Here is a 23,963-nt window from a genome sequence, read left to right on the forward strand (position 1 = left end):
CTAGGCCATGGATTTCGATATTTCTAAGTAACGGCTCCACACGGACTGCATGGAACGGTTCCGTGAATACGAGAGACAACAGGGGCCATATGTTCAGGAAGGGATTGGCTAAGGAAATCTATTGGTAATTCTAAGCCGGCTGTCCGCGGTGAGCTAGACTGTGGCAATTGGCGTTGTTCTATGTTATTTTACTTGCTTTACAAGAATTTAAAGTCATATTTTGTCGGCCGGCTGTAAATATACCGTAATTGACCTTTGAAGACTACCACACGACTTAAGTACCTAACGCTGGGTAGGTCTAAGCCGGCATTCAGCGACAAGCCCCCACCTCCCTCCATAACTAATGTTCGGCAAAATTGTAACCAGTAAACACCTCTAGGTGCGTTAGGTTGGTATTTTTAGGGGTTTACTGGTTACAATTTTGCCAGTATTAGCTATGGAGGTGGGGGGCTTGCGGCGAATGCCGGCTTAGACCTACCCCACGTTAGGTAATACAAGTCGTGTAGTCTTCAAAGGTCAATGACAGCTTAGTTACAGCCGGCCGAAAAATATTACTTTAAATTCTTCTAAAGGAAGTAAAATAACATAGGAAAACGTCAATTGCCATAGTCTAGCTCACCATGACAGACAGCCGGAATTACCAATCTATTATAAAAGGAACCACACTAATCTAGTGTAACCTAACCTAATCTAGTGGGCTGTGTTACTTAGCCAGGGCTCTGCCCCCTGTACCCCCCAGTAAAGGAAACCACTTTTTACCAAAAGTTCCCCTATAACACTGTGCATGCGCGATCCCTTTCAAGGATGGCCAGCATCCAAAGACATAATCAGTTCTGAGGTTAATTACAGTTGACCGACAAAAAATAATGGTAAATTCTTGATAAGCAACCAAAATACTATAGAAAAAGCCACTTTCCAAGGTAATATCCGATGCAGAGCTCTTACTTAGTTCTACCTAGATTTCTGGTAAATTTTGATCTTGGGTAGGCAAGCAGGCATAGGGCTGTTGCAGCTAGGCCTACTACCATGAGCACTTTGTTTAGCCTAGTACTATCCCCATGGGAATGAATGCTAGAAAATAAACTAAAGATGGTAAATATCTTGGCAAAAGTAAATGTGTATATTTTAAATTATTTCCATATTAGCATGGTAAGGAGGTTTAGAGTGCATCATAAAAACCCCAATGTCAAGTTGTATTAGTGTAAAATAATACTGAATTTTATATGCATAAGTGTTTCAAATGTTGTGACATTCATATTGGAGCAAGTTTGTTGTTTTAGAGCTATTGGGCCCCATTATACAGTTAGCCTGGAAGGCTACAGTGGGAAATCAGGATTTTTGGATGATGGAAAATCCAAAACAAATTAAATACTGGGGTGCATTTTAATATACTGTACCTGGATTAGCACCCTAATCTAGGGCACTGTACAGAATAGATATATAATAACGGTTCGACTTACCCTAACCTAGCCAAGGACACTGGCTGGCCTGGATGCCCCAACCTAACATAACCTAGATTACCTGGTCCTTTCCTTTCTAGTGGGTGGTTTCACTTTGGAAACATTAAGTAAACCTTATTTTAATCAGAATCAGAACTTGCAGAAGTATCCCTGTAGGCCTGTTTCAGTTTGTGTTGTCCTGTACAGAAAAGAACCGTTGAGTAAACTTTGTTTTAATCGGAATCAGAACTTGCAGAAGTATCGTTTTGACAGTAGTATACATCCCTGTAGGCCTGTTTCAGTTTGTGTTGTCCTGTACAAAAAACCAAGTTTCCCACTGTGGTCTTCCAAAGTTGTAAGTTATAAGGAGGTCCAATATCTTTAAATCTACCAATTTGCCACCAAAGTGAATATCAGAAATGTTCAAAACACGCACTAAAAAATATTAATCCAGGGGGTAAGTGTTGAATTTCTGCACCAAAGGAGCCAGGACCAAGAACTGAAGCCAGTTTTTCAAGAAATTTTTGAATTCCAAAATCTAATTTTATTGGTAAAACTTACAATAAAAGAACCAGGCAAGTTTCCGGATTGTCTAGGTACCCACATTTCTAGATTAAAATAACAAAAGGCATTTTAAATAAGCTAACATTTCTATCAGAAATGTTTTGTTGACTTATCACTCCCACCGACATCAGGCAGCTTGGGCTATCTCAGCGGGAAACCAGTGTTATACCTGGGGTTGGGGGGCGGGGGGAACAAGTGAAATAGGTGAATGGATATTACATGGATAAGTCCTCACCTAACCTATGGTTCTGGGTACCCCTGACTGAGGGAGGCTTCACTCCCCCTGTGTCAAGGAATTCACCAACTTGAAATGATCAAGAGCATCATCAGTCATAGAGTACAGTGCCAGTGGTTAAAATTTGGGTAAACTTGAATATCAGAATTCAACTTAACATAAAATAGCAATTAAACTTTACTGGGGAGCAAATTTATGTTGCATACTAAGGACTGGAAGATTAGATCTGTTATACAATCTAGATTTGCTGCCAAGACAGAAAACTTCATCTGGATAACTAAGCATTTCTAGTGCCAGGTCAAATGACCAAACTTCCAGAAGTCAAATCAGCAACAGGCTGCACTTCATTTTATAATCCCAGCCTTGCCACTTAGGGTTTGGAATGATTAAGATCTTTTCCTGTGTCTAGTCAGGGCCATTAGCCTATCATGAGACTGTTCATGCCTTTATGTTGTTGATGGAGAAGTTGTGTTAGCTCTTGTTTTACTGATAAAACTAGGTCACCTTATTCATGAAAGAAATATGACTGCACAGTATTCCCATGTTGCCCTAATGAACAGAAATTGTCAGTACGAGTATCATTTTTTTTGAAGATATGTCTCATGATAAATTGTATTTTTTTAACTTCATATTTCACAAAGAATTTGCAGTATCAGAAGTGAGTTGGAAGTCTGTGTTCTAATTTTTCCACTTTTTGTCTTTTTCAGATCATCACACACAATTTGGAAAACTTTGGCCTCTGAAGTGGTGAAAACTTGCCACCTAAAAGTCACTGATTCAGCAACAAAGAAACAAAACGATTCGTAAAAATGTGTTATGTGAGGTAAGAAAGTTAATGGAGTTACAGTTTTGTTTTTTATTACTTTGTATGTTGTTTCCGTCAGCCTATGGGTGTACTGATGTTGAAGACTACTTTTGCAGATTTTTTTTGTTCAGAAATAAGTAGAGGCTCAATTTATCTTCAACAGTGGGATGTTAAGACGGACCAACTAAGCAGGATGAATTGTGCAGATATTACTGTTGAGTGTGGACACTTTTGCAATAGTATTTGGGTTAAAGACTTTTCTCTGCCAGCCCCAGGCCAAATGTATGTATGGCCTGTTTGGTACTTCATTTGTTTTGCTCTTGTCATCAAATGACCCCTGTTAAACAAAATTATATCCTTAGTAGAGAGCAAAGACTTAAGCTGGATACATATGGCCTCTACCATTCTATGCAGCAGCAGCACTGTCATCATCCAAGAAAATGGGGAAGATTTTGAAAAGGAGCAAGCATAGAATGTTAGGTTCTTGGTTAAAGTTTGTTGAAGGGATCATTTTACAAATGAGAAAGTAGCTGCTGGTGTTTAAGTGGTTGGAAAATAGACTGAGATGGATTGGGCATGTGAATGAGAAGGGATGAGGAACAGAGAAATAGTAAATATGAAAGTATTAGGGCAGAGACCCTTAGGAAGCCCATGAAATCATATAAGAGGGGATAGATGAAGACCTAGACCTGATATGAGTTCAGGCAGAAAGAGCACATTACAGAAGAGGTTGGAGAGAACTCATTTCACATTTAACCACATCAGGGGAAAGGCTCACAGAAAAATGTTTATGAGGATAATAAAAAGTAGATGCACTGCAGTGTGGAAGTTACAGAGAAATAAATTGCTTAAAGATGCTTTGAAAATATTGGAAAAGGTGATGGAGGAAAGTCTGAGAAATACAGTACTGTATTGTAAAATCAACCCTTGACACTTTTGCTTCATCCCAGAGAAATCAAGAACATGGGGAGTCTGCAATGAGGCAATTACAAGTACCAAGCAAAGAGAAAGAGATTATACCACTTGTGCATGTATCCTGAGAGGGGATTTGATAGAATACTAAGATAGCAATGAGATGGGCATTGCACAAGCAGGGGGTACTGAAAAGAAACTTGTAGTTAGGTATGTTACTTTAGCATAAAAAAATCTAAAGTGGAGACAGTTGCAGGTTTAAATCATTTGCTTTTTATCACAGTTAAGGATGATGCTTCATGGGAATGTAGAAAGGGAGACCATTGGAGTTACTGTGTTCAGGTGACTTATTGTTAAAATCAAAATCCTAGGATGACCAGAAAGTAAGCAAAGGAAAAGTATTGGGGGTGGTTCAGTACTCTGTATCAAATATAACAGACGGTGCCACAGAAGTTGCTCATGATTACAATATACACTTCATTCCCAAAATTTATATGAAAAACAAATAAGGAAGAGTGGTTGGAGGAGCACTATGTTATTGCAAAGGGGAAGTCTGTAGAAGAGACAAGTAATATATATTTCTTTTACCATAGGGACTCGTGGACTATGAAGTAGGTATTAAGAGGGCAGTAAGAAAAAAAAAATGGTAGGAGATTACTAGGCTACTGGTAATTAAAACAAAACCTTAGTAAGCAGACAAAAACTATGGTGCATTGTATAAGGCAGCAGATGCCTGTCTACTGACAAAGAAAATGGAGGAGATTTTGCGAAAGTGTAACACCATAATGCTAAGATTCATGGACAAAGTGGAAAGGTCATATTACAAATGAACATATATTAGATCACAGTGAAGGATAATGGCAGCTCACCACTTTCAGCCAATATAAATTTGCCTTAAGAAGATTTAAAGGTTCTGCAGTGGATATGAACTGGATCTCAAGTCTGTAAGAGTGAGTTAGTAGCAGACGTGTGTGTTTGACTTCTGTTATCTGTTAATGATAATCAGAAGCAGTCAGTGTCTTGTGTCGCAAGAAATATTTCTTTGGATAATTTTTGACCATTTTTACATTTGGTTTGTATGGGATTTCCATTTGAGGTGTGTTTACAAGTTTGAGCTTAAATATTTTCTTCTTTGGCTTATGGATGTAAAGTGGTCTGCCAGCTTCGGCTTTATTTCATCATATTTCATCTCTCTTTTACCTCGCATAACATAATAGCTTTTGATTTTTTCTTGGAGGATTAAAGTCCTTCTGATGACAGCCAGGCTCAATTCCATAGATTTTTCTCTAGCTGCTGGCATTAACATTATTCTTTGTTGTAGTGTGCCTTTCTAACCATTAATTAATTTATCTAGCATTTGTTGTAGTGTGCCTGTCTAACTATTAATTAATATCTCTATCAGTGGTGAAAAAACAATTTAGCAGTCACTAGCCTACTTCTAGGTGCCATTGATATTCCTGTTCAAACTGTAAATGATTTTAAAGATGATGTCATATGTACCGTAAGATTGACCAATCTCCCATGTGTCACCTCTTTACTCGGCAGTATTATTTTATCAAAGCTTATCAGTATGAAGCTATCAGTGGCCAGGATGACTTATCTGTTATGAAGTTTTATCTTGTGTCCTTCATGAACTGCTCTGTATTTGCTTCAGTGTAAGCTTCTTGCAATATTTGTTTGTCTGCAAACAAATAATTTAATATGTTCACGTGAATCATTTGAAGTTAGTGTTGTGAACAGAACTTATTTAACTTTTTATCATCATAACTAAGTGGATGAAAGCAAGCTGTTATTATAACAGCAAAGAAGAAATAGGTGAAGAGAATATATATTTTTCTTTAGAAATGTTATTTAGAGTGAGCCTCCGTCTGTTTTAGCTATCTGAATTGCTTTTTAAGAGAATTTGAAAAGGAATTACCAGTTTTTCTCATCATGGGAATTGATTTAGAATATATTAGTGTCCCTGATATGGGAAGTTTTGGGTTTGGAAATTCTGGATAAATGAGGTTAACCTAGTACCCTAATGGAGGACCTGAAAATATGTGTATTTCCATTGGTCAACAAGTTCGTGATTCATCTGCTAAAATGCTTCGTTACGATAGTCATAGTGTAACTATTGCTGCATTTAGCATTTCTTCAGAAAGAAAATTTAGATAAGTCACTAATAAACAGTGAATTGCACTTACAAAAATATAACATTTTCAAGAAAAATCTTATGTATAAATCATAAATATCAAGTTGGAACTACATTGTATATCATTGAACAACTAATGGTCTTCAGTACTAGGCTAACATTTTATACTACAAAGAATGAACACCTGAATTCGCCCTTAATCCCACTAGCCCGAACAGCTCTCAATTACCAATCCACTATTAGGAATTTTAACAGCCGGCATTACCAACGCTGCAGATAAAATCTTGTCATTTGAGCTACCATAACAAACGGTTGGCAACGTTGACACAGGTGTGCACTGACACTCCCACTTTTGTCAATTGCTTTTTGTTCGCTGCTGCTGGAAGGTTGTTTCCTTCTGCAGTGCGAGGTTTTAATCCTATTGCCCGACTTCTCTTTGTATTTTGGACCTCTGGTGAAGACCTGGATTATATTTACTGGTTTCTTCTCCTGGTTTTTCTGAATATCTTCGATGTGGAACATCTTTTAGAATTGGACTCGCTGGTTCCCAGTCTCGATTGGTCATCACAGACTCTTTCACCTTCTACTACCGCTCCTTCAGCTTCGACATCGACCTTGACTGCCCCTACGATGGTGGATACTGGAACTCATCGCTTCTTCTTCCTGCAAGAGATGGATGAGTACCTTGAGACACGATAGACATTCTGTCAGGTATGTAGGAAGGTTAAGTGTGATGTCCAGACTCATTGCAATGAATGTTCTGATTGGAAGGCACAAGAGATGGAGGATTACATCCATCATCGCAAGTCTTTGGCTAGTAAGGGCGGCAGACGTCGGTCAGATTCTCGTTACCTCAAGTGTCTCAGGCTTCTGCTACAGATCAGTTGATGGATTAGTGAGTTCAGGGGTAGTCAAACAGATAGAGGATAGAATTGCAAGTAGTATGGAAAATTTAATAGCTAGTCTTCTTCAACATTTCTCAGATAGGGATAGTAGTAGTGTTAGGATGTCTAATCCTTCTTCCTTTTCAGCTCCCCTGCCTGTTCCAGAACCAGCCCTAACGGGTGCTGAGGGTAATGGCAGAACCGCAAACCTCTGAGTGGGTAGGGTCTGCTGGCCCCCTCGGCTTGGAGCAGGCAGCGAAGGATTCCCCCCCAACCCCCTTGTGGTATTGATAAATTTAATGTAGATAATGTTAGTCAGGATCAAGATCTAGGTGTGTGATAAAGGAGGATAGGTTTGGGTTAGGTAGTGAGGAGAAGGTATTAAGGGTTCAGGGTCATTCTCCTGGACGGGTTCCGGTTTCCAGTTCGAGTGGGTTTTTTGCTGTGGGAAGAGTTTCGCCTTCATCGCTTCTTTTTGGTCTGGCTCAGTCTCAAGTCAATGTTTCAGTTACGATGGTGCAGAATCCTTCTGCTTTTGCTCCTAACTCACTTCTGACTCTTTCTGAATCTCCTACTGTAGTTTCCCCCTTCCCTGTGTTTTCCACTCCTCCATCTAGTAAGGCGGATTCTGGTGTGTCCTTTCGGCTTCTAAAAGTAGTTTGCGGGACCTGCAATTGGATGTGGTGGAATATAAGGCGGATTTGCTGGGTCTTTCGACGGGTATAGACATATGGTGAGAGGTTATTTTTTTAATGGTTTCTCTAACATTAGAGAGTATGTGACACAGTAGTGTCCAGAATTCATGTGAGATATGTTTCAGGATTATTGAGGTGGGCGGATTCGGTGTACCTTCTGTCCTTTTCGTTCTAAGTTTTCTTCTGGTTTATCTGTCGCTTCATCTCCTGCTCCCACATTCTCTGTTACTCCTTTTTCAGTCTCCTCTTCGGCCTCTTCTTCTTCTGCTCCGGTCTTTCCTGCAGCTTCCGCATCTTCCATTTTCCCTCCTTCTTCAACTTTGCTTTCCTCCTCTCAGGTAACTTTTTATTTTATGCGTCTGCTATTCCTCTGCCTCCCGCCTTTCCTTCCTTAGTACAGTCTTCTCTGGTAGGAGGAGCTTTCAGACAGGTGAAAGCGCAGTTTCAGCAGAATTTGGCCGCAGGCGTCACATATTCCATCCCTTCGGGTATGCGCAATCCCTTGCTTCCGCTTCAAGTGGCTGTTCTGGTAGTATCAGGTATTTCACAGAGTTTGCCTGCCGCTTCCAGTTTGGGTTTGTGCTGCTCGGTTTTGGCAGGTCTTGTGGTACCCTCTTCGAGTGGTCTGCGACTTTCATCGCCTGCATTTTCTGCGGCGGTAACTCCAAGGGTAGCTTCTACCTCTTTCATTCTCCCTCCTTCTTCTTCATCTTCTTCCGTCCCTCCGCAAGCAGTTTCATTTGCGCATCCTCCCCCAGGGTTTAGCAATGTGGGTTTGGCTACTCTCACTCGTCTTCCCCTTGGTAATAATGGGGAATCGGCTCTGGGTTTTTCTTGGTTCAGCCTTCTCTTCTACGTGTTCGACTATGCTGATTCAGCTCCGGGTATCTGATTAGGTGTGGGTGCGCAGTATTCTGGTTAGGGTGGTCCGCTTGCGGACTCTTCATCATTGTCCGGGCTTCGTTCAGTGCTTCCTTCTTTGTCGGTCTTAGACCGTTCCGACATTGCGGAACAGGATTCTTATCTGGAGGTGCAGGAGATTCTGGTGGACTTAGAATGTCTTCTTGCCAGCAGTAATGATTACGGACGCATGCTTGAGTATGTTACTACTTTGTACCCTCAAGCAAGAGCTCCGGACCTCCCGATTTAGTCAATTCAGTCTTTTTTTTTTTTTTTTTTTTTTTTGACACTAAGCCAGCTCCTGCCTCTTTTCGTGTTGGCTGGTTTGGTTCAATCGGGTTAGACAGGCTTTGGAGGAGGCAGATGTTCGTTTAGCATCGGTAGTGGCTTCTAATAGACAGGACTCTTCTCTTCTCTCTCCGCGCAGGACAATTTACACAGTTCGAGGTAACCCTTTGGCAGGTGTCAGGTTGCCATTCAACGAATTGGTTGAGGCAATCCTGCCTAGGTCTCCGGCGTCGCCTCAGCTTGTAGGGACTTCTCTTAGGGAAGCAGGTGCTTGGAAGATGTGTTGCGCAAGCAGACTAAGGCTCTTGCGCACTCTCTCTGGATGCTGTCAGGTTTGCTGTACAGTACTGGGGTTCTAAAGAGTGATGGCTATGTCCCTTCGGATCCGAGGCTGTTTGCAGTCTAATAATTTATCTTGAGGGGTCTGGCTCACCAGGCGAATGCTTTGGCTTCGTCTATGATGTTTGGAGCAGGAAAGTTGAAATTTCTATCTTGGTCATCTTCTCCCTCAGTATCCAGATGTTCCTAAGAAGGATTGCATAGAACACCATTAGCCTTAGCTAATTATTGTTCAAGGATGATGACGTAGCCAGTATGATGAACGTGGTTGCTTCTAACTCATGTCTCTGGTGCTGGCAGTTATGCATCGTCGAGGGTACGGAGTGTTGAGGTATCTAGACAATTGGTTGATCCTTGCCTCCTCTCTAGAGGAGCTAGTAAGAGCGAGGGAATTCTTATGGTATTTTTAACCTATTCAGGTAGGAGGATTCTCTCTCTTCCTTTGAGGGTTTTCACTACCCTAGAGAGGATCCAGTCGGTCCTTCAGCAGGCAGAAGGGTTCCTGTCCAATAGGGAACGGCTGGTACCAGCTTGGAGAAGCCTCCTAGGGAGAATGTCTCTCTGTCTCTTTTAATTCCAGGGTCTCGTCTCTTCAGGTATGTCTTGGGAATCACTGGGACTTCCTCAACGAGAACCTCAGATCAAGGTTGGGGAACCGTGGAGGAAACCCAGGCCTTGGGCCTCTGGGGCCGTTCGGGAACGAGAGGAGTCAATAAATCTTCGGAAAATCAAGGTTGTAAAGGAAACCCTCAGTTGTTTTCAGTCCTAGTGAGCAACAGAGTAGTGGCTATATTTAGCAACAGCGTAATTGCCGTGTTGTATCTGAAGAACGGGGGGGGGGCGGTGACCAGGCTCAACAGAACTCAGTACTATAGCACTGAGAGTCCTGAGAGGGTGCGAAGAACGAAAAATGTCTCTTCTTCCCCAGTTTATATCAGGGAGTCTCAACGTACTGGCTGATTCGCTAAGTGGCTCCCGCCAGGTATTGGGGGGGAGAGTAGACTTGGCTCTGGAAGTAGTGTGTCAGGTTCTCCGGAATTGGCCAGCAACTGTGGACTTATTCGCGACGTGATTAAACCATCGTCTTCTGGTTTATTTCTTGCCAATGGTGGTCCCCATGTCGATAGGCACCGATGTGACGTTACAAATTGGAATCACTTGCAGGTGTATGCCTTTCCTCCATCCGGTCTCATTCACCAGGTAATAAGGAAATTGTGGGAGAGTGTCAAGATGTCTATGACTCTAACAGCTCCCTGCTCGCCATAACACGCTTGGTTTCCGGAACTCCTAGAGCTCCCTATGGAAGTTCCGATGTCCCTACCCATGTGAAACTTCTTCTCAGACGCCCTCATTCTCACCATTATTATCCAAACCCTCACGTGCTGTACCTAGTTGCAAGGCGACTTTAGAGAGAGCCGCTAGACAGTCCGGACTCCCTATAGCTGTGTCTAGATAGTTTTCTTTTAGCTTGAGAAAGTCAACCCGTAAGCCTTACCAGGTTCAGCTGGACAAGGTATAGAAGTTAGTGTCGTAATGAAGGTCATTCCATCTCTAGACCTTCCATAGCCAAAATAGCTGATTTTCTTTTATTCCTTTGGAAAGTCAAGGGTCTTTCATATTCGGCTATTGCTGACTACCACTCAACGATTAGTGGTACAATTAGTTTCCACCTTCCTGAAATCTCTAGTAGTAAGATAATCGATGATTTATTACGTTCTTTTAAGATTGAACGTCCTGTCTTGCCGACTCGGGCCCCTCTGTGGGACTTGTCGGAAGTACTTCAGTATTTTTCTTGCATTCCCTTGCCTTTGAACCCATTGAAGCTATAACGTTAAGACACTGACTAAGAAGTTGCTTTTTCTTATGGCTTTAGCTTCAGCTAGAGGGTTGGACGAGCTTCAGGAAGTTTCTAGGTTGGGTTCCTATGCAAGAAATGATACGTAATTGTCTGTCTTCCGGAATTTGTGGCGAAGACAGAGTCGGAGGGTAAAACTCTGCCTCGTTCGTGTGAAGTTCTCTATCTGCAAGTGTTCGTTACCAGTGATCCAGCGGAGATATCCTTATGTCTGGTTCGAACATTAAAGTCTGTTTATCAAAGGTTGGGAAACTCCGTCCGCTTCCGCATACACTTCTTGTCTCTTCGCGGAATCCTTCCCGTCTGCTGTCAAAGAATGCTGTTGGTTACTTTTGGAGGGAGGTGATTTCCCAGGCTTCTCAGGGTTGTTCTTCATCGTCTTCAGCTCTATATTTCCCCGACTGCAAAGTATTCTGAGTATGTCCACTTCATCTTCCTTTCTAAGGAATTATTCAGTGCCGTCTATTCTGGAGGCAGGTACTTGGAATCCGTCTCAGTGTTTACTTTCTTTACTTAAGAGACGTTCAATTTGCCTCATAGCGTTTAGCGGTGAAGTCTACTATCTAGGATGCGTTCATTTAGCTGAGGTGGTATTCACTTAGTGCAGAGGTTCGGAGGGTTATTCTCTTAGTCCACGTGTAGCGGCAAAGTCTGTTATGTAGGGTGTGTTCATTTAGCTGAGGTGGTATTCACTTAGTGAGGAGATTCTTAGGTTAACCAGATAGAGGAATTCCTTTTAATCTTTAGAATTCTTGGGCAACAGTGATAGTGTAATCACATGAACTTAAGTTGTTCCGACACGATATACAAACTGTCGGTCCTTTACATTAGGAATTACTTTCAGTGTAGGCTGGGAACGGCCATTAAACTCTTGAGCAAGGTGGTTAGGCAGTAACTACTGCCAGGTAGGCGAGATTACTCGCCAGGTAGGTGGGAATACCCGCCTGCCCAGATGTAAACATTCCAGTTTGCTTTTGGCCGTCATGCATTGCAGATGTGGTTTCGGATCTCTCTGCCTGACTATCGTTAAACTCTTATTATCCTGGTGGAATCTTAATGTATTTTTCTGTTTATATTACATGTGTTTGATATTTATTAATACAAACCCACAATTTGTGATAACCTTGCATAGCCGTCGTTCCCCTGCGCTGTGTCTTGGGTTTGATGGCCAAGGGCATATTTAAAGGAGCGCAACTGAGTGGTAATGCTTCTCTTCCAGTAGCCCTTTATTTAGATACTGAAGGCATTCCCCTGTACAATCAGAAATATTAGATTGGGACGTAATATCGTCGCTCCCCTACATTGATCGGGACGTAAGAGTTTGCTTCCCTTCTTTGGCTCCCGCCCTCTGTGTACAAGGGCATGACTACTTCCTTCCTACTTGTGCTGAGTGTTGTGTTCGCCAACCTGCGCTTGGAGAATTGCGGGGCGGGTGGGAGGTTGCGGGCATCATCTGTAAGTTACACTTCCACGGCGCCCTTGGTGGCCTCCCCTCCATCCTTTTCTCTCCCTGTATGTTCTTCCTTATCTCTCCTTCGGTAGAGATCTCTCTCCTTCGCCCTCTTCGCTCGCTCGTCGGGTGAAGACTGCAATGGGGGGGCGGCAGTTGGGCTACTACTTCTTGGGTACCTCTTCTCGCTGCGTAGGGCAGTTCCCCTCGTAGCGAGAGGAGTTTCCCCTCTCTAATCATCTTTGCTTTTTCTTTCAGGTCGACAGTGAGCGTCGCAGACACAGCAGTAGTTGGCCGGATATCACTGGGGATATCTTGCATGAAGGAGTCCCGACGTTTATTTAGTGTTGCTTTGGGATCGACCACAATACCTGGCTGGATGACATAGTTCTACATCGGGATTGTTACGACTCTGTTACCGCCAATGTGGATCAATCACTGTCATTGCTGGCCTTCATGTATGCTGTGGCAATGCCTCTGGCATATCTGTGGTCCATCTGCTGCTGCTGTTCCCTGTGTAACGCTCCTGTTAACTTGACGACAGTCTCTGGGCGGCTCTTCCTGGTCTCCTGCCACAGCCGTCCTGATCGTTTCTGCCGCTGCTGGTGACTTTCATGTGACATTCCTGGCCGTTGCAGTAGCTCCTGCCTTCCAAACCGCTTCCGTAGCTCCTGCATCGGCTGTCCTGATTGTGCGCTTCCGTTGTGTTCCTGCCAGCTGCCCTGGAGTTACGATGTCAGCCATCCTGTAGAAGATGTCGGCGTGAAGGTGAAGGAAGTCGCCCTGTGGAAAGTGACGTTCCTGGCTATTGCAGTAGCTCCTACCTTCCGAACCTCTGCCGTAGCTCCTGCATTGGGTGTTCTCATCATGCCTGCTGCTTACGATCCGCCATCCTGTAGAAGATGTCTGCGTGAAGGTGAAGGAAGTTGCCCCGTGGAAAGTGATGTTCTTAGCCGTTGCAGTAGCGCCTGCCTTCCGAACCGCTGCCATAGCTCCTGCATCAGCTGTCCTGATCATGCCTGCTGCTTCTCCTGGTGGTCGTGTCCTGGGCCTCTTCCATTGTGTTCCTGCCTGACTGCCCTGGAGGTTACCATATTTCGTGTCCACCATCCTGTAGATGTCGGAGTGGAGATGAAGGAAGTCGCCCTGTGGAAGTAGCCGCCGTTTTCTTCATCTTATCTTCAGTTGCGTCTTCCCTTCCTCTCCCAAGGTCGAAGGGGGTCCCGGGAATCGGACAGACCTCCGTCGGCCGAAGGAGAGGAAGGCTGTTTCTTCCCCTTGATGCCCATGGACGTCTAGGGTCCTGCCTCCTTCCAAGGAGGCAGTGGGTTTTTCGTTGGCTCTTCCGACCTTCGGGTTAGGAAACTGATTCGCATACCCCTGGGTTTTGTGTTTCAGGAGCCGTGGGCCAACAGACCTCTGTTTGCGATCCGTTCCCAGTCCTAGAGGTTCCGCCTCTAAGACGGGGGGCTGCTTTGGGCGCTGTCGCTTTGCTCCGAGTGCTCGAGATTCTATGGAATATCGAGTATCCTGATCTGGTCTGGAGAGTATTTCCTCGGCCCAGTTCGGGAGCAGTGCGAGAGAAAGGGCCGAGGCATCCAGGTGTCTCAGCTCTTCCTGCCAGCACCACAAGCGCTCCCCGAGTGCTTGCCAGTGCTCGGTCGGGTTCCCAGCCTGGTATCTCGATCCTGTCGGTTCGAACACCGGAAGAAGCAGTGAAGAGATTCCCTTCGGGAGTCCTGCGGGACTTCTAAGGGACTGACTCTCTTCCGGGAGACAAGTTTCTCTCATTGGCTTTTCCCGCCCTTGTGTGGAAACCAATTCGCATTCTCCTGAGGGGTCTGGCGTTTTCCGGGCAGTGCAAGAGCAGCGAAGAAGAGAGGCCGCCCCATTGCCATTCTTGGAAGTCTGCATCTCATCTAAGACTGGTTCTGTGCCTGTCTCTTTCAGTCTCTTGGGAAACTGAAAGCAGCCACTCCCGATTTTTGGGAGTCTCGTGGGTCGCTCAAATCCTATGAATCACGAGCGCCCTCCTGACGAGAGGCACAGGACGAGAGAAAGTGCCGAGACACCCAGATGTCTGGGTGCCGAGATGCCAGGTGTCTCGATACTGCCCTCCAGCTGCTTCGGTTGCTCGGCTGGGTTTCATACTTGTGTCTTGAACCTTAGGTTTTGAGCATGCAGGATAGCAGACACAGAATTCCCCCTTTGAACCTTCTCGAGGGGCCTTGACCTCGAAGGAGTTTAGAGTTCGGGAAACTAGCAATAGTTCATGGCAGACGAGTTCCGCCCTGTCCAGTTCCAATTGTGTTCGTGCGATCGGCTCGGCTCGGCTCGGCCCCTGGTCATGCTCACAAGACTGGCTCGGCTTGCTCGCCCCACCCAGCCCTCGGTCACGCTTGCGAGACTGGCTCGGCTCGCTCCACCCGGCCCTCGGTCACGCTTGCGAGACTGGCTCGGCTCGGCTCGGCTCGCCCCGCCTGCCTCCCAGTCTGGATCGCGTTCGCGTGATCGGCTCAGCTCGGCTCCACTCGTTTTTTTTTTTTTTTCCGAACCAGGATCTCGGCTTTGTTTGAAACTTTTTGCTCTTCCCAGGAAAGCGCTTTGCCCGTGTAGAAGTAATCTCCTTCAGTTGATTATCGCTCACGGTCCACCTCTCCTGCTGGTCTTAAGTTCTTCTTTGGAGGGGTGGCTAGAGCTCTCTGTTAGCACGCTGTTGGCCCAGCGTTCGAGTCTCCGTCCCGCCAGTGAAGATTAGTGGAATTTATTTCTGGTGATAGAAATTCATTTCTCATCATAATGTGGTTTGGATTCCACAATAAGCTGTAGGTCCCATTGCTAGGTAACCAATTGGTTCTTAGCCACGTAAAATAAGTCTAATCCTTCAGGCCAGCCTTAGGAGAGTTGTTAATCAGCTCAGTGGTATGGTTAAACTAAGATATACTTAACTTTTTCCTGCTGGTCTTACTGGCAGGACAGGTAGGGGTACTCTTTCTCTCCTCACCTGTTCTCTTTTCCTCTCGGTTGTTCTGAGAGGTGCGAGACAGACAGAGAGAGCTCTTCGGAGTTCGGCTTCCTGGCTTGCTGCGGGTGTCAGTCCCCTGATTGTCTCGTAGTACAACCAGGTAGCCGAGGAGGGTTTCATGGGATCTGTCAAGGCTCTCACTAAGGGGAGGGGTACAGGAGTTTCACACTTCGGAAGCAGCGAGGGTTTTCCTCTTCAAGTTGCGATCGCCCTCGTTTTTCAGAGAACTTCGTGCCGATTCATCAGCGCGAGGATCCCCGGGACAGGACCGTGACTCCTCCAATAATCTTCATCACTCGCAACCTTTGCAGTTCCTGAGGGGCCGAGAGTGTCGGGGGCCCCCGTGGTCCTTGCTTCCAAGAGCATTCTTGACCAGATGAACTCTTTTCTTTGGAAAAGGAGTTCATTCAGGTCAAGACACCAAGCTTCTTTCCTGCCTTGACAGAATACGAATTCTTCTTGCCTCGGAGGGTCTGGCCGACGGCAGTTCTGTGGGCAATTCTGGTGCTAAGAAGAAAGACTTTGTCCAAGTTCAGAACTTCAGTTTCATAAGTCCCGAGTTGGCTCGACCCATAGGAACGAACCTTACTTGGTTCTGCCTTTCTCTTGCAGAGATTTGCCAGATACTTCAGTAATCAAGGTTCATACCAGGGCACTGCCTTGTCCTTTGGACAATGGCCAAGACCTTGGGGTCTTAGTCGTCTCGACTTGACCTCGAGTTCGAGCCAGCCCCCCCTTAACTCCTAAGAAGTCCCAGGCTTCGATAGAAGATTGCGGAACATAGCCCTCTCCTACCCTTCTAGGAAAGTGCGCATAACTTCGTCTCTTTCCACCCTCTTTCCCATAAGGGAGGAGGAAAGAAGGGAAGAGAGAAAGAAGTATTGACTGGGAAGAAGTTCTCCTACTGCGGATTCCTGGATGAAATGGTACTTATCAAGTCTCTGGAGCTGGCAGCGACATTGCTGAGACCTGGGAGTGGATTCCTTTAGGAGAAGTATCTATTTCCCTTAGGTCTCGGCAATTCTTTTCATCCCGCTTCCTCTCCCGTGCTCCCGATTCGGGAAATGCCAGCCTGGCTAGAGCTAATTGTCTCAGTATCCTGTCATCTTGCAGAAGCTTCCCCATGGTGAAGAATGGCAGTCTGCTTCCACTCCTCCATCCTTCTTTCCTCTTCGAAGTATGAGGAAGGAGTTAGGCTAATGCTTGATTGAAGGAGCCTTCAAATATGCTTGCATATTCCCCTCACATCGTGTGTCTACTTACGGATTCACCGATTGAGGAATAGGTGCACACCTGTAAGACTTTGTCTTGAAGGTGTAGGACCGAGATACTTCATACCTTCTCATCACCATCCTGAGCTCAAGGCAGCCTTCTGGCCTTCCGAGAATTCAGGATGAGTTTTGCGACACTCACTGGTTCGTTGAACAACAAACCACAGTAGTGGCATTTATCGACAAACAAGAGGGAATTGTTTTTTCCTTGTGTTTCATCTGTTGACATTTGCAGGTACTTGAGTGTTCTATAGCGCACTCGACATCTCATTAGCCAGATGCATCCCTAGTGGGGATGTATTGGCAGGCGAGCTTGGCCTCGGGTTTGAGTGATTGGGACGGAACGTGCTGCTCACTCGAAGATTCGCAAAGAGATTGCTCGACTGAGAAATACCTACTGTCTTTCTGTTGCCTCCCTGCACAAGTCGGTAGTTTTTTCTTGCTCCTCCATACCAGACCCAGGGACACTACGGCAAGGCATGCTGTCTTTCTGGGAAACTTGATATCTACATTTTTCCCGCTGTATTCTTCTGTTTTGCCAAGGGTTCTCAAGCATTGATCACCCTGAGTTACAGACAAATGCCGGAAGACTTCACCTCTCGCCCAACCTGATAGCCAAGGCATCGAGAAGAGTTCTGTTTGACCCAACCTCCCAAAGCAGCTACACAAGAAGCGGTTCTTCGGGCAGTACATCCTGGTGTGTTCCGGACTGGGAGACCTTCCAGCTTCCCTTGCAAGCATAGGCTTTCTCGCAGAGCGGCAGCGGCTGTAACTGGATATCTCTTGAAGTCCTCCGCAACACTCCCAGGGACTGGAGCCATCTTCGCTGGTGGGTGTTGTTGCAGAACTCCTTCTCAGGTCAGAGATGCTCCTCAAGTCAGGACTTCCTCGTCTTCTCTGCTGAGGGTTGCTTCTTTCCCTTTCATTTGTGAAGAACGTAGGCCCTTGCGACCTAGTCTTCTATCTGAAGTAGCCTTCTTCTTCTCAGTCAAGATTTAGTTACGGATGAGAAGCTTCTTCGGTCTTGCTGTCTCAGGGAACTGTTCCCTGGGTGGCATGTGACTCTCGTTTAGGGTTCCTGTCCCATGCTGCACACGCCCTTATGAGGGTTGTCAGATAGAGATGTTCCCTCGTAGGACCATCTCTCATCTTGCTCCAGCCTTGACATAGAATATGGAAGAACAGGTGAAGGGGATCAATACCTCAACTCCTTGGATGTCATAGGTGGACTCTGAATCTTTCAGCATCTGTTGTTGGGTTCGAGTCGTCCTTGTTCCCCTCCTCCTTGGACTTTGTATCGATGATCCAGATCATTCGTTACTGTGTCCTTTAGGGAGCTGTGGTACTTTCCGAAAAGGCTTGACACCCCTAACCTGGATGTTGTTGACATTTTTGCTAGTGCTCTCTCTCCAAGGAAGAAGTGTCTAAGGACACATCTTCCTCCTGGCTTCGTGAAGCGATCGAAGGAGGTACTTGGCAGCTGATGACGACGTTACCGGCTTCCTTCCACCCGAGAGCTCACGAAGCCAATGGCTTGGTCCATCCCTCGCATTCCGGAAGTTTCTGTCAGTCTGGAAGCAAGACGTGATCTCATAGACCACATTTTTGTCTTCCTATGGTCTTGCCCACAGGCCCTTGGAACCTTTTTTCCTTGGCCCTGTGGTGGCTTCTCAACAAGTTGTGTTTTCTTACCGGGCTCCTTCAAGAGGACGAGTAGCATCTCGCCTAAGGTGTTGGTTCTGGAAGTCAGAAGGATACTGAGAGTGACTGGCCTCTCTTCCTCCTCCATCTACATCCTTCTACTTCTCCTCCTTCGGGATGAGAATAGGACTCGAACCAACACATGCTGGACCTGGCACTGATGCGGTAAAACTACACATCGAGCACCCATTCTATTTTTCTCCTAGAATCATAGAAGCAATTCCACTCCTTCCTCTAGCAAGGGAGGAAGGAGAGTCTGGCAATAATGGAACCCTATCACAGCTTTTCCTTACTGCCTCCGACTCTAAGATTCTTCCCAGCCTATATCGTTTGATCTTGCAGTTCCTACACTTCGATCAGTATGTCAAGAGGCTCGGGTATTCCTCCTCGCTCTTTCGACCAGGAGTAGCCCAGGTGTGCAGAACTTCAGTCAGTTCAGGAGACTCACTCAGATTCCTCCCTCCAACCAGTGAGTCTTCCAAATGTAAAGGACCGACGGTTTGTATATCGTGTTGGAACAAATCAGAGTTTTTGAAAGTAAATTGTATTTTTCTAACTATACAAACCTGAGGTCCTTTACTTACATATTATGCCCACCTCATGTCACCCCTCAATCTGAACCTGGACCAAAAGGCAAACTGGAATGTTTACATCTTTCACAGGCATGTATTCCCGCCTACCTGGCGGTAGTTACTGCCTAACCACCTTGGTCAAGAGTTTAACGGCGGTTTCCAGCCTACGCTGAAAGTAATTCCTAATGTAAAGGACCTAAGGTTTGTATAGTTAGGTAAAATACAATTTACTTTCAAAAATTGTGATTTTAATATGTTTTAAGTATCTTAGTCTTTGATAGTTTCCCTACGAGAGTCCTAGGGGCTCTAGTAGGCTAGGCTATTTCGTCGGTGTTAAGATACTTCTTCACTTGTCGATCATCGGGCCTTATCCGGAGGATCAGCGGCTCGACACACTGCTTCATTTCCCTCCATGCATGAGAGGCTATGAATAGCCACATGGGAGGTTTAACTTACTCCTCCATACATGAGAGGTTCTGAAGAACCACATGGGAGGTCGACAGACCAAGGCAGTACGGACCTGGCGGTGATCAAAGTACTCTCTAGTGTGTCTCATCACCAAAAGCATCGATTGATAAGGTGAGTGTATAACTAAATAGATATCCTATGCAGAGCAGATCGGTAAGCTGCCATCTCTGCTGTTGTAAAAAGGGGGTGGGCTGCAAACTTAGATGGTTCTCCTGGAGGGCCAGCGGCTCTGCACTCTGCCTCATTCTCCTCCATACATGAGAGGTTCTGAAGAGCCACATGGGAGGTTGATGGACCAACAGTACTGACCTTACTGACCTGACTGTTGATCAAAGTACTCTCAAACATGTCTCTTCACTGAAAGCATTGATTGATATGGTGAGTGTATGACTAAACGGATATTTTATGCAAAGCAGATTGGGGTGCTACCATCTCTGCAGTTGTCAAAAGGTGTGCAATAGAATTGATCCCTCCTCCTCTAAATGTTGTTAATCGGGCGAATTCAGGTGTTCAGGGAGTGTATTGCAATATGAAGTTTTCATAGTAAAACTAATATTGTAATACTTACCTGAACACCTGAATGATTCCCACTCTCCTTTCCCCACATCAATTTTGACCATGAATAAAGCAATTGATGAAAGTGGGAGTGTCAGCACACACCTGTGTCAGCGTTGCCAACCACTTGTTATAGTAGCTCAAGTGACAAGATTTTACCTGCAGTGTTAGTAACGCTGGCTGTTAAAATTCCCAATAGTGGATTGGTAATTGAGAGATGTTCGAGCTAGTGGGATTAGGGGCGAATCCAGGTGTTCAGGTAAATATTACAATATTAGTTTTATTATGAAAACTTCATTTTGTAACAAAACAAATAGTGTTTTTTCAATTTTTTTTATACAAACCCATTACACTACAGGAAATCTCCTCCCTGCTCATCTTGTCTTTGAATACTGTAATTCTGTTTGTCACTAGAGGTGCTTTCGAGCTCAGTTAAATATTCATGTAGAAAAACTGCATGTCTTGTGATGCATTATAGGAGATCAGTTTTGTGATAAAAAAAATTATACTCTTTAGAAGAATCTTATGGGAAAATGCTCTTCATTGTGATTACAAAATGCTGTGCTCACTTTCATTTGTTTTCTTAAGGAGCATTGTATAGGAAAATGCTCTTCATTGTGGTTGCAAAAATCTGTGTTCACTCTCATTCCTATTTATATCTCAGAAATATTTATGCCAAAAGGACAATTTGTAAAGTTTGCCTGTTCCATTATAACAGATTGAATTATGGCTGAGCCCGTTGAGGATGATGTAAGTTTCCTGGGCATTCAAGAGGGACCAGAGCGTACATCACCCAGACCAGACTGTCAGGTACCGAGCAGAGAGTATTGCGGAACTGCACCCGAATATCGTGCCTCTGAGTATCAAGCTGCAGGAGCCCTCCGTGCACCGGTGATTGCATCCCCATCACGACAGGACAGAAAAAACTCAGCTGGGTAGGTTGAATATGAATAGTGCAAACTTATGCATGCACGCCACACCTTTACTCTGTAAATGTGTTAGGTTATTTGTATGTGTATACTCATGACATAGTGTGGAAGATAGTCAATTAGAAAACATTAAATTTATAAAAAGGTTTTGTATGAAGCTGTGAAATTGAACAGCAAATTTTAACTCTGCAATTTAGGCTTAGGTATGTTTGTAAATACTGTACTGTATGAGGTATATGGGCAGTAAGTTTGAATAGAACATTAATATGCCATTTTGGCCTTTCATTTATTTATTCAAAAAGTAAACAGTTAGTTTATGAAAACAAAACATTTTGTAACAATTGAAATTTTATGACTTTCCAGTATAAGAATATATGCAGCTCTGTTTTGCAAAATTAATTGTCTTTACAATTCCACCGTAATACCTTACCAAATCAACCTGAGTTATCAAAAATTACCACACACAACAGGCGGGTATTGCCCAGTGCAAGTGGAGATCGGAATTCGCCATTCAGTTCCAGTAGTCCAATCGCAAGCCCACGAACACCAGACAGGAGCCCTAACTATAACATTGATGCTTCTGGCTCCACTTACGCACTTCAGGTAAAACCAGTGTTTCCCATTGTATGTCCAGAAAGTAGAATTGTGTCATATTAGTATGGTTGAAATTGTACAGTATATATATGTTTGTGTGTAGCTATGTGTTACTACCATTTTTTTCCATAAATAGGTACAGTTAACCTTAAGTAAAGCTAACACACGATTAGTGCATTTTCTTTAAAGGTGACAGGTGACAAGTTGGGTTTACAAATGCCACAAAATTCACTAATACATTTTTTAGGTATTCTTGTGATATTGCAATACACTCCCTGAACACCTGAATTCGCCCTTAATCCCACTAGCCCGAACAACTCTGTCACCCATCCCACTGGTGGGAATTTTAACAGCCAGCGTTACCAACACTGCAGGTAAAATCTTGTCACTTGAGCTACCATAACAAACGGTTGACAACGCTGACACAGGTGTGCGCTGACACCCCCACTTTCGTCAATTGCTTTTTTGTTCGCGGTGCTGGAAGGTTGTTTCCTTCTGCATGTGAGGTTTTAATCCTATTGCCCGGCTTCTGTTTGTATTTTGGACTTCCGGTGAAGACCTAGATTGTATTTAACGGTTTCTTCTGGATTTTCTGAATATCTTCGACGTTGAACGTCTTTGGGATTGGGCTTACTGGTTCCCGGTCTCGATTGGTCATCATAGACTCTTTCACCTTCTAGCGTGCCTTCGGCTTCGATGTCGACCTCGACTGCCCCTTTGACTGGTGCTCATCGCTTCTTCTGGCAGAGACAGATGAGTACCTTGAGACATGATAGACATTCTGTCAGGTATGTAAGAAAGTTAAGTGTGATGTGCAGACTCATTGCGATGAATGTTCTGATTAGAAGGCACAAGAGATGGAGGATTACATTCGTCATCGCAAGTCTTTGGCTAGTAAGGGCGGCAAACGTCAGTCAGATTCTTCGTTGCCTCAAGTATCTCAGGCTTCTACTACAGATCAATTGATGGATTTAGCGAGTTCAGAGTTAGTCAAACAGATAGAGGATAAGATTGCAAGTAGTATGGAAAATTTAAGAGCTAGTATTTTTCAACATTTCTCAGATAGGGATAATAGTAGTGTTAGGATGTCTAATCCTTCTTCTCTTTCAGCTCCCCTGCCTGTTCCAGAACCAGCCCTAACGGGTGCTGAGGATACTGGCAGAACCGCAAACCTCTGAGTGGGTAGGGTCTGCTGGCCCCCTCGGCACGGAGCAGGCAGTGAAGGATCCCCCCCCAGCCCCCTTGTAGTATTGATAAATTTAATGTTGATAATGTTAGTCAGGATCAAGATCTAGGTGATAAAGGAGGATAGGTCTGGGTTAGGTAGTGAAGAGAAGGTATTAAGGGTGCAGAGTCGTTCTCCTGGACGGGTTCCGGGTTCGAGTGGTTTTTGTGCTGTGGCAAAGTTTCGCCTTCATCACTTCTTTTCGGTCTGGCTCAGTCTCAAGTTAATGTTTCAGTTCTGGTGGTGCAGAATCCTTCTGTTCTAGCTCCTAACTCACTTCCAACTGTTTCTGAATCTTCTACTGTAGTTTCCCCCTTCTCTGTGTTTTGTACTCCATCTAGTAAGGCAGATTCTGGTGTGTCCTTTCAGCTTCTAAAAGTAGTTTGTGGGACCTGCAATTGGATGTGGTGGAAGATAAGACGGATTTGCTGGGTCTTTCAAACAGGTACAGACCTATAGTGGGAGGTTATTTTTTAATGGTTTCTCAAACATTAGAGAGTATGTGACACAGCAGTGTCCAGAATTCATGTCGGATTTGTTTCAGGATTATCGTGGGGGGGCACATTCGGTGTACCTTCTGTCCTTTTGTTCTAAGTTTTCTTCTGGGTTATCTGTCGCTTCATCTCCTGCTCCCACATTCTTTGTTGCTCCTTTTTCAGTCTCCTCTTCGGTCTCTTCTTCTTCTGCTCCGGTCTTTCCTGCAGCTTCCGCATCTTCCGTTTTCCCTCCTTCTTCGACTCTTGGCTTTTCCTCTTCTCAGGTAACCTTTTTTATGTGTCTGCTGTTCCTCTTTCTCCCGCCTTTCCTTCCTCAGTACAGTAGGGTATCTGTCATTTCATCTGCTCCCACATTCTCTGCTGCTTTTTTTTTTTCAGTCTCCTCTTCGGCCTCCTCTTCTTCTGCTCCGGTCTTTCCTGTAACTTCCGCATCTTCCGTTTTTCCTCCTTCGACTTTTGGCTTTCCTCTTCTGAGGTAACTTTTTTTTATGTGTCTGCTATTCCTCAGTCTCCTGCCTTTCCTTCCTCAGTACAGTCTTCTCCAGTAGGAGGAGCTTCCAGACAGGTGAAAAGGCAGTTTCAGCAGAATTTGGCCTCAGGCGTTTCATGTTCCATCCCTTTGGGTA

At 44.7% G+C, this 23,963-nt stretch overlaps 1 protein-coding gene across 6 annotated transcripts in view; it reads left to right on the forward strand.

The window, feature by feature from the left end:
- The window catches only part of LOC136854594 (uncharacterized), a 56,523-nt gene that overhangs the window by 690 nt on the left and 31,870 nt on the right, over nt 1-23,963 (forward strand). For 3 of the 6 annotated variants that reach the window (XM_067131040.1, XM_067131092.1, XM_067131050.1), the window contains exons 2-4: nt 2,946-3,061; nt 20,811-21,027; nt 21,492-21,624. In XM_067131040.1, coding sequence (XP_066987141.1) covers nt 20,819-21,027; nt 21,492-21,624 — 342 coding nt within the window. In that variant the 5' untranslated portion in view covers nt 2,946-3,061; nt 20,811-20,818. Of the gene's footprint in view, nt 1-2,945; nt 3,062-5,525; nt 6,801-20,810; nt 21,028-21,491; nt 21,625-23,963 lie in introns of those variants that run through there. The other 3 variants (XM_067131070.1, XM_067131060.1, XM_067131081.1) reach the window with 3 other exon arrangements.

The sequence above is a fragment of the Macrobrachium rosenbergii genome, chromosome 3 (genome assembly GCF_040412425.1).
Source record: "Macrobrachium rosenbergii isolate ZJJX-2024 chromosome 3, ASM4041242v1, whole genome shotgun sequence".
Lineage (NCBI taxonomy): Eukaryota > Metazoa > Arthropoda > Malacostraca > Decapoda > Palaemonidae > Macrobrachium > Macrobrachium rosenbergii.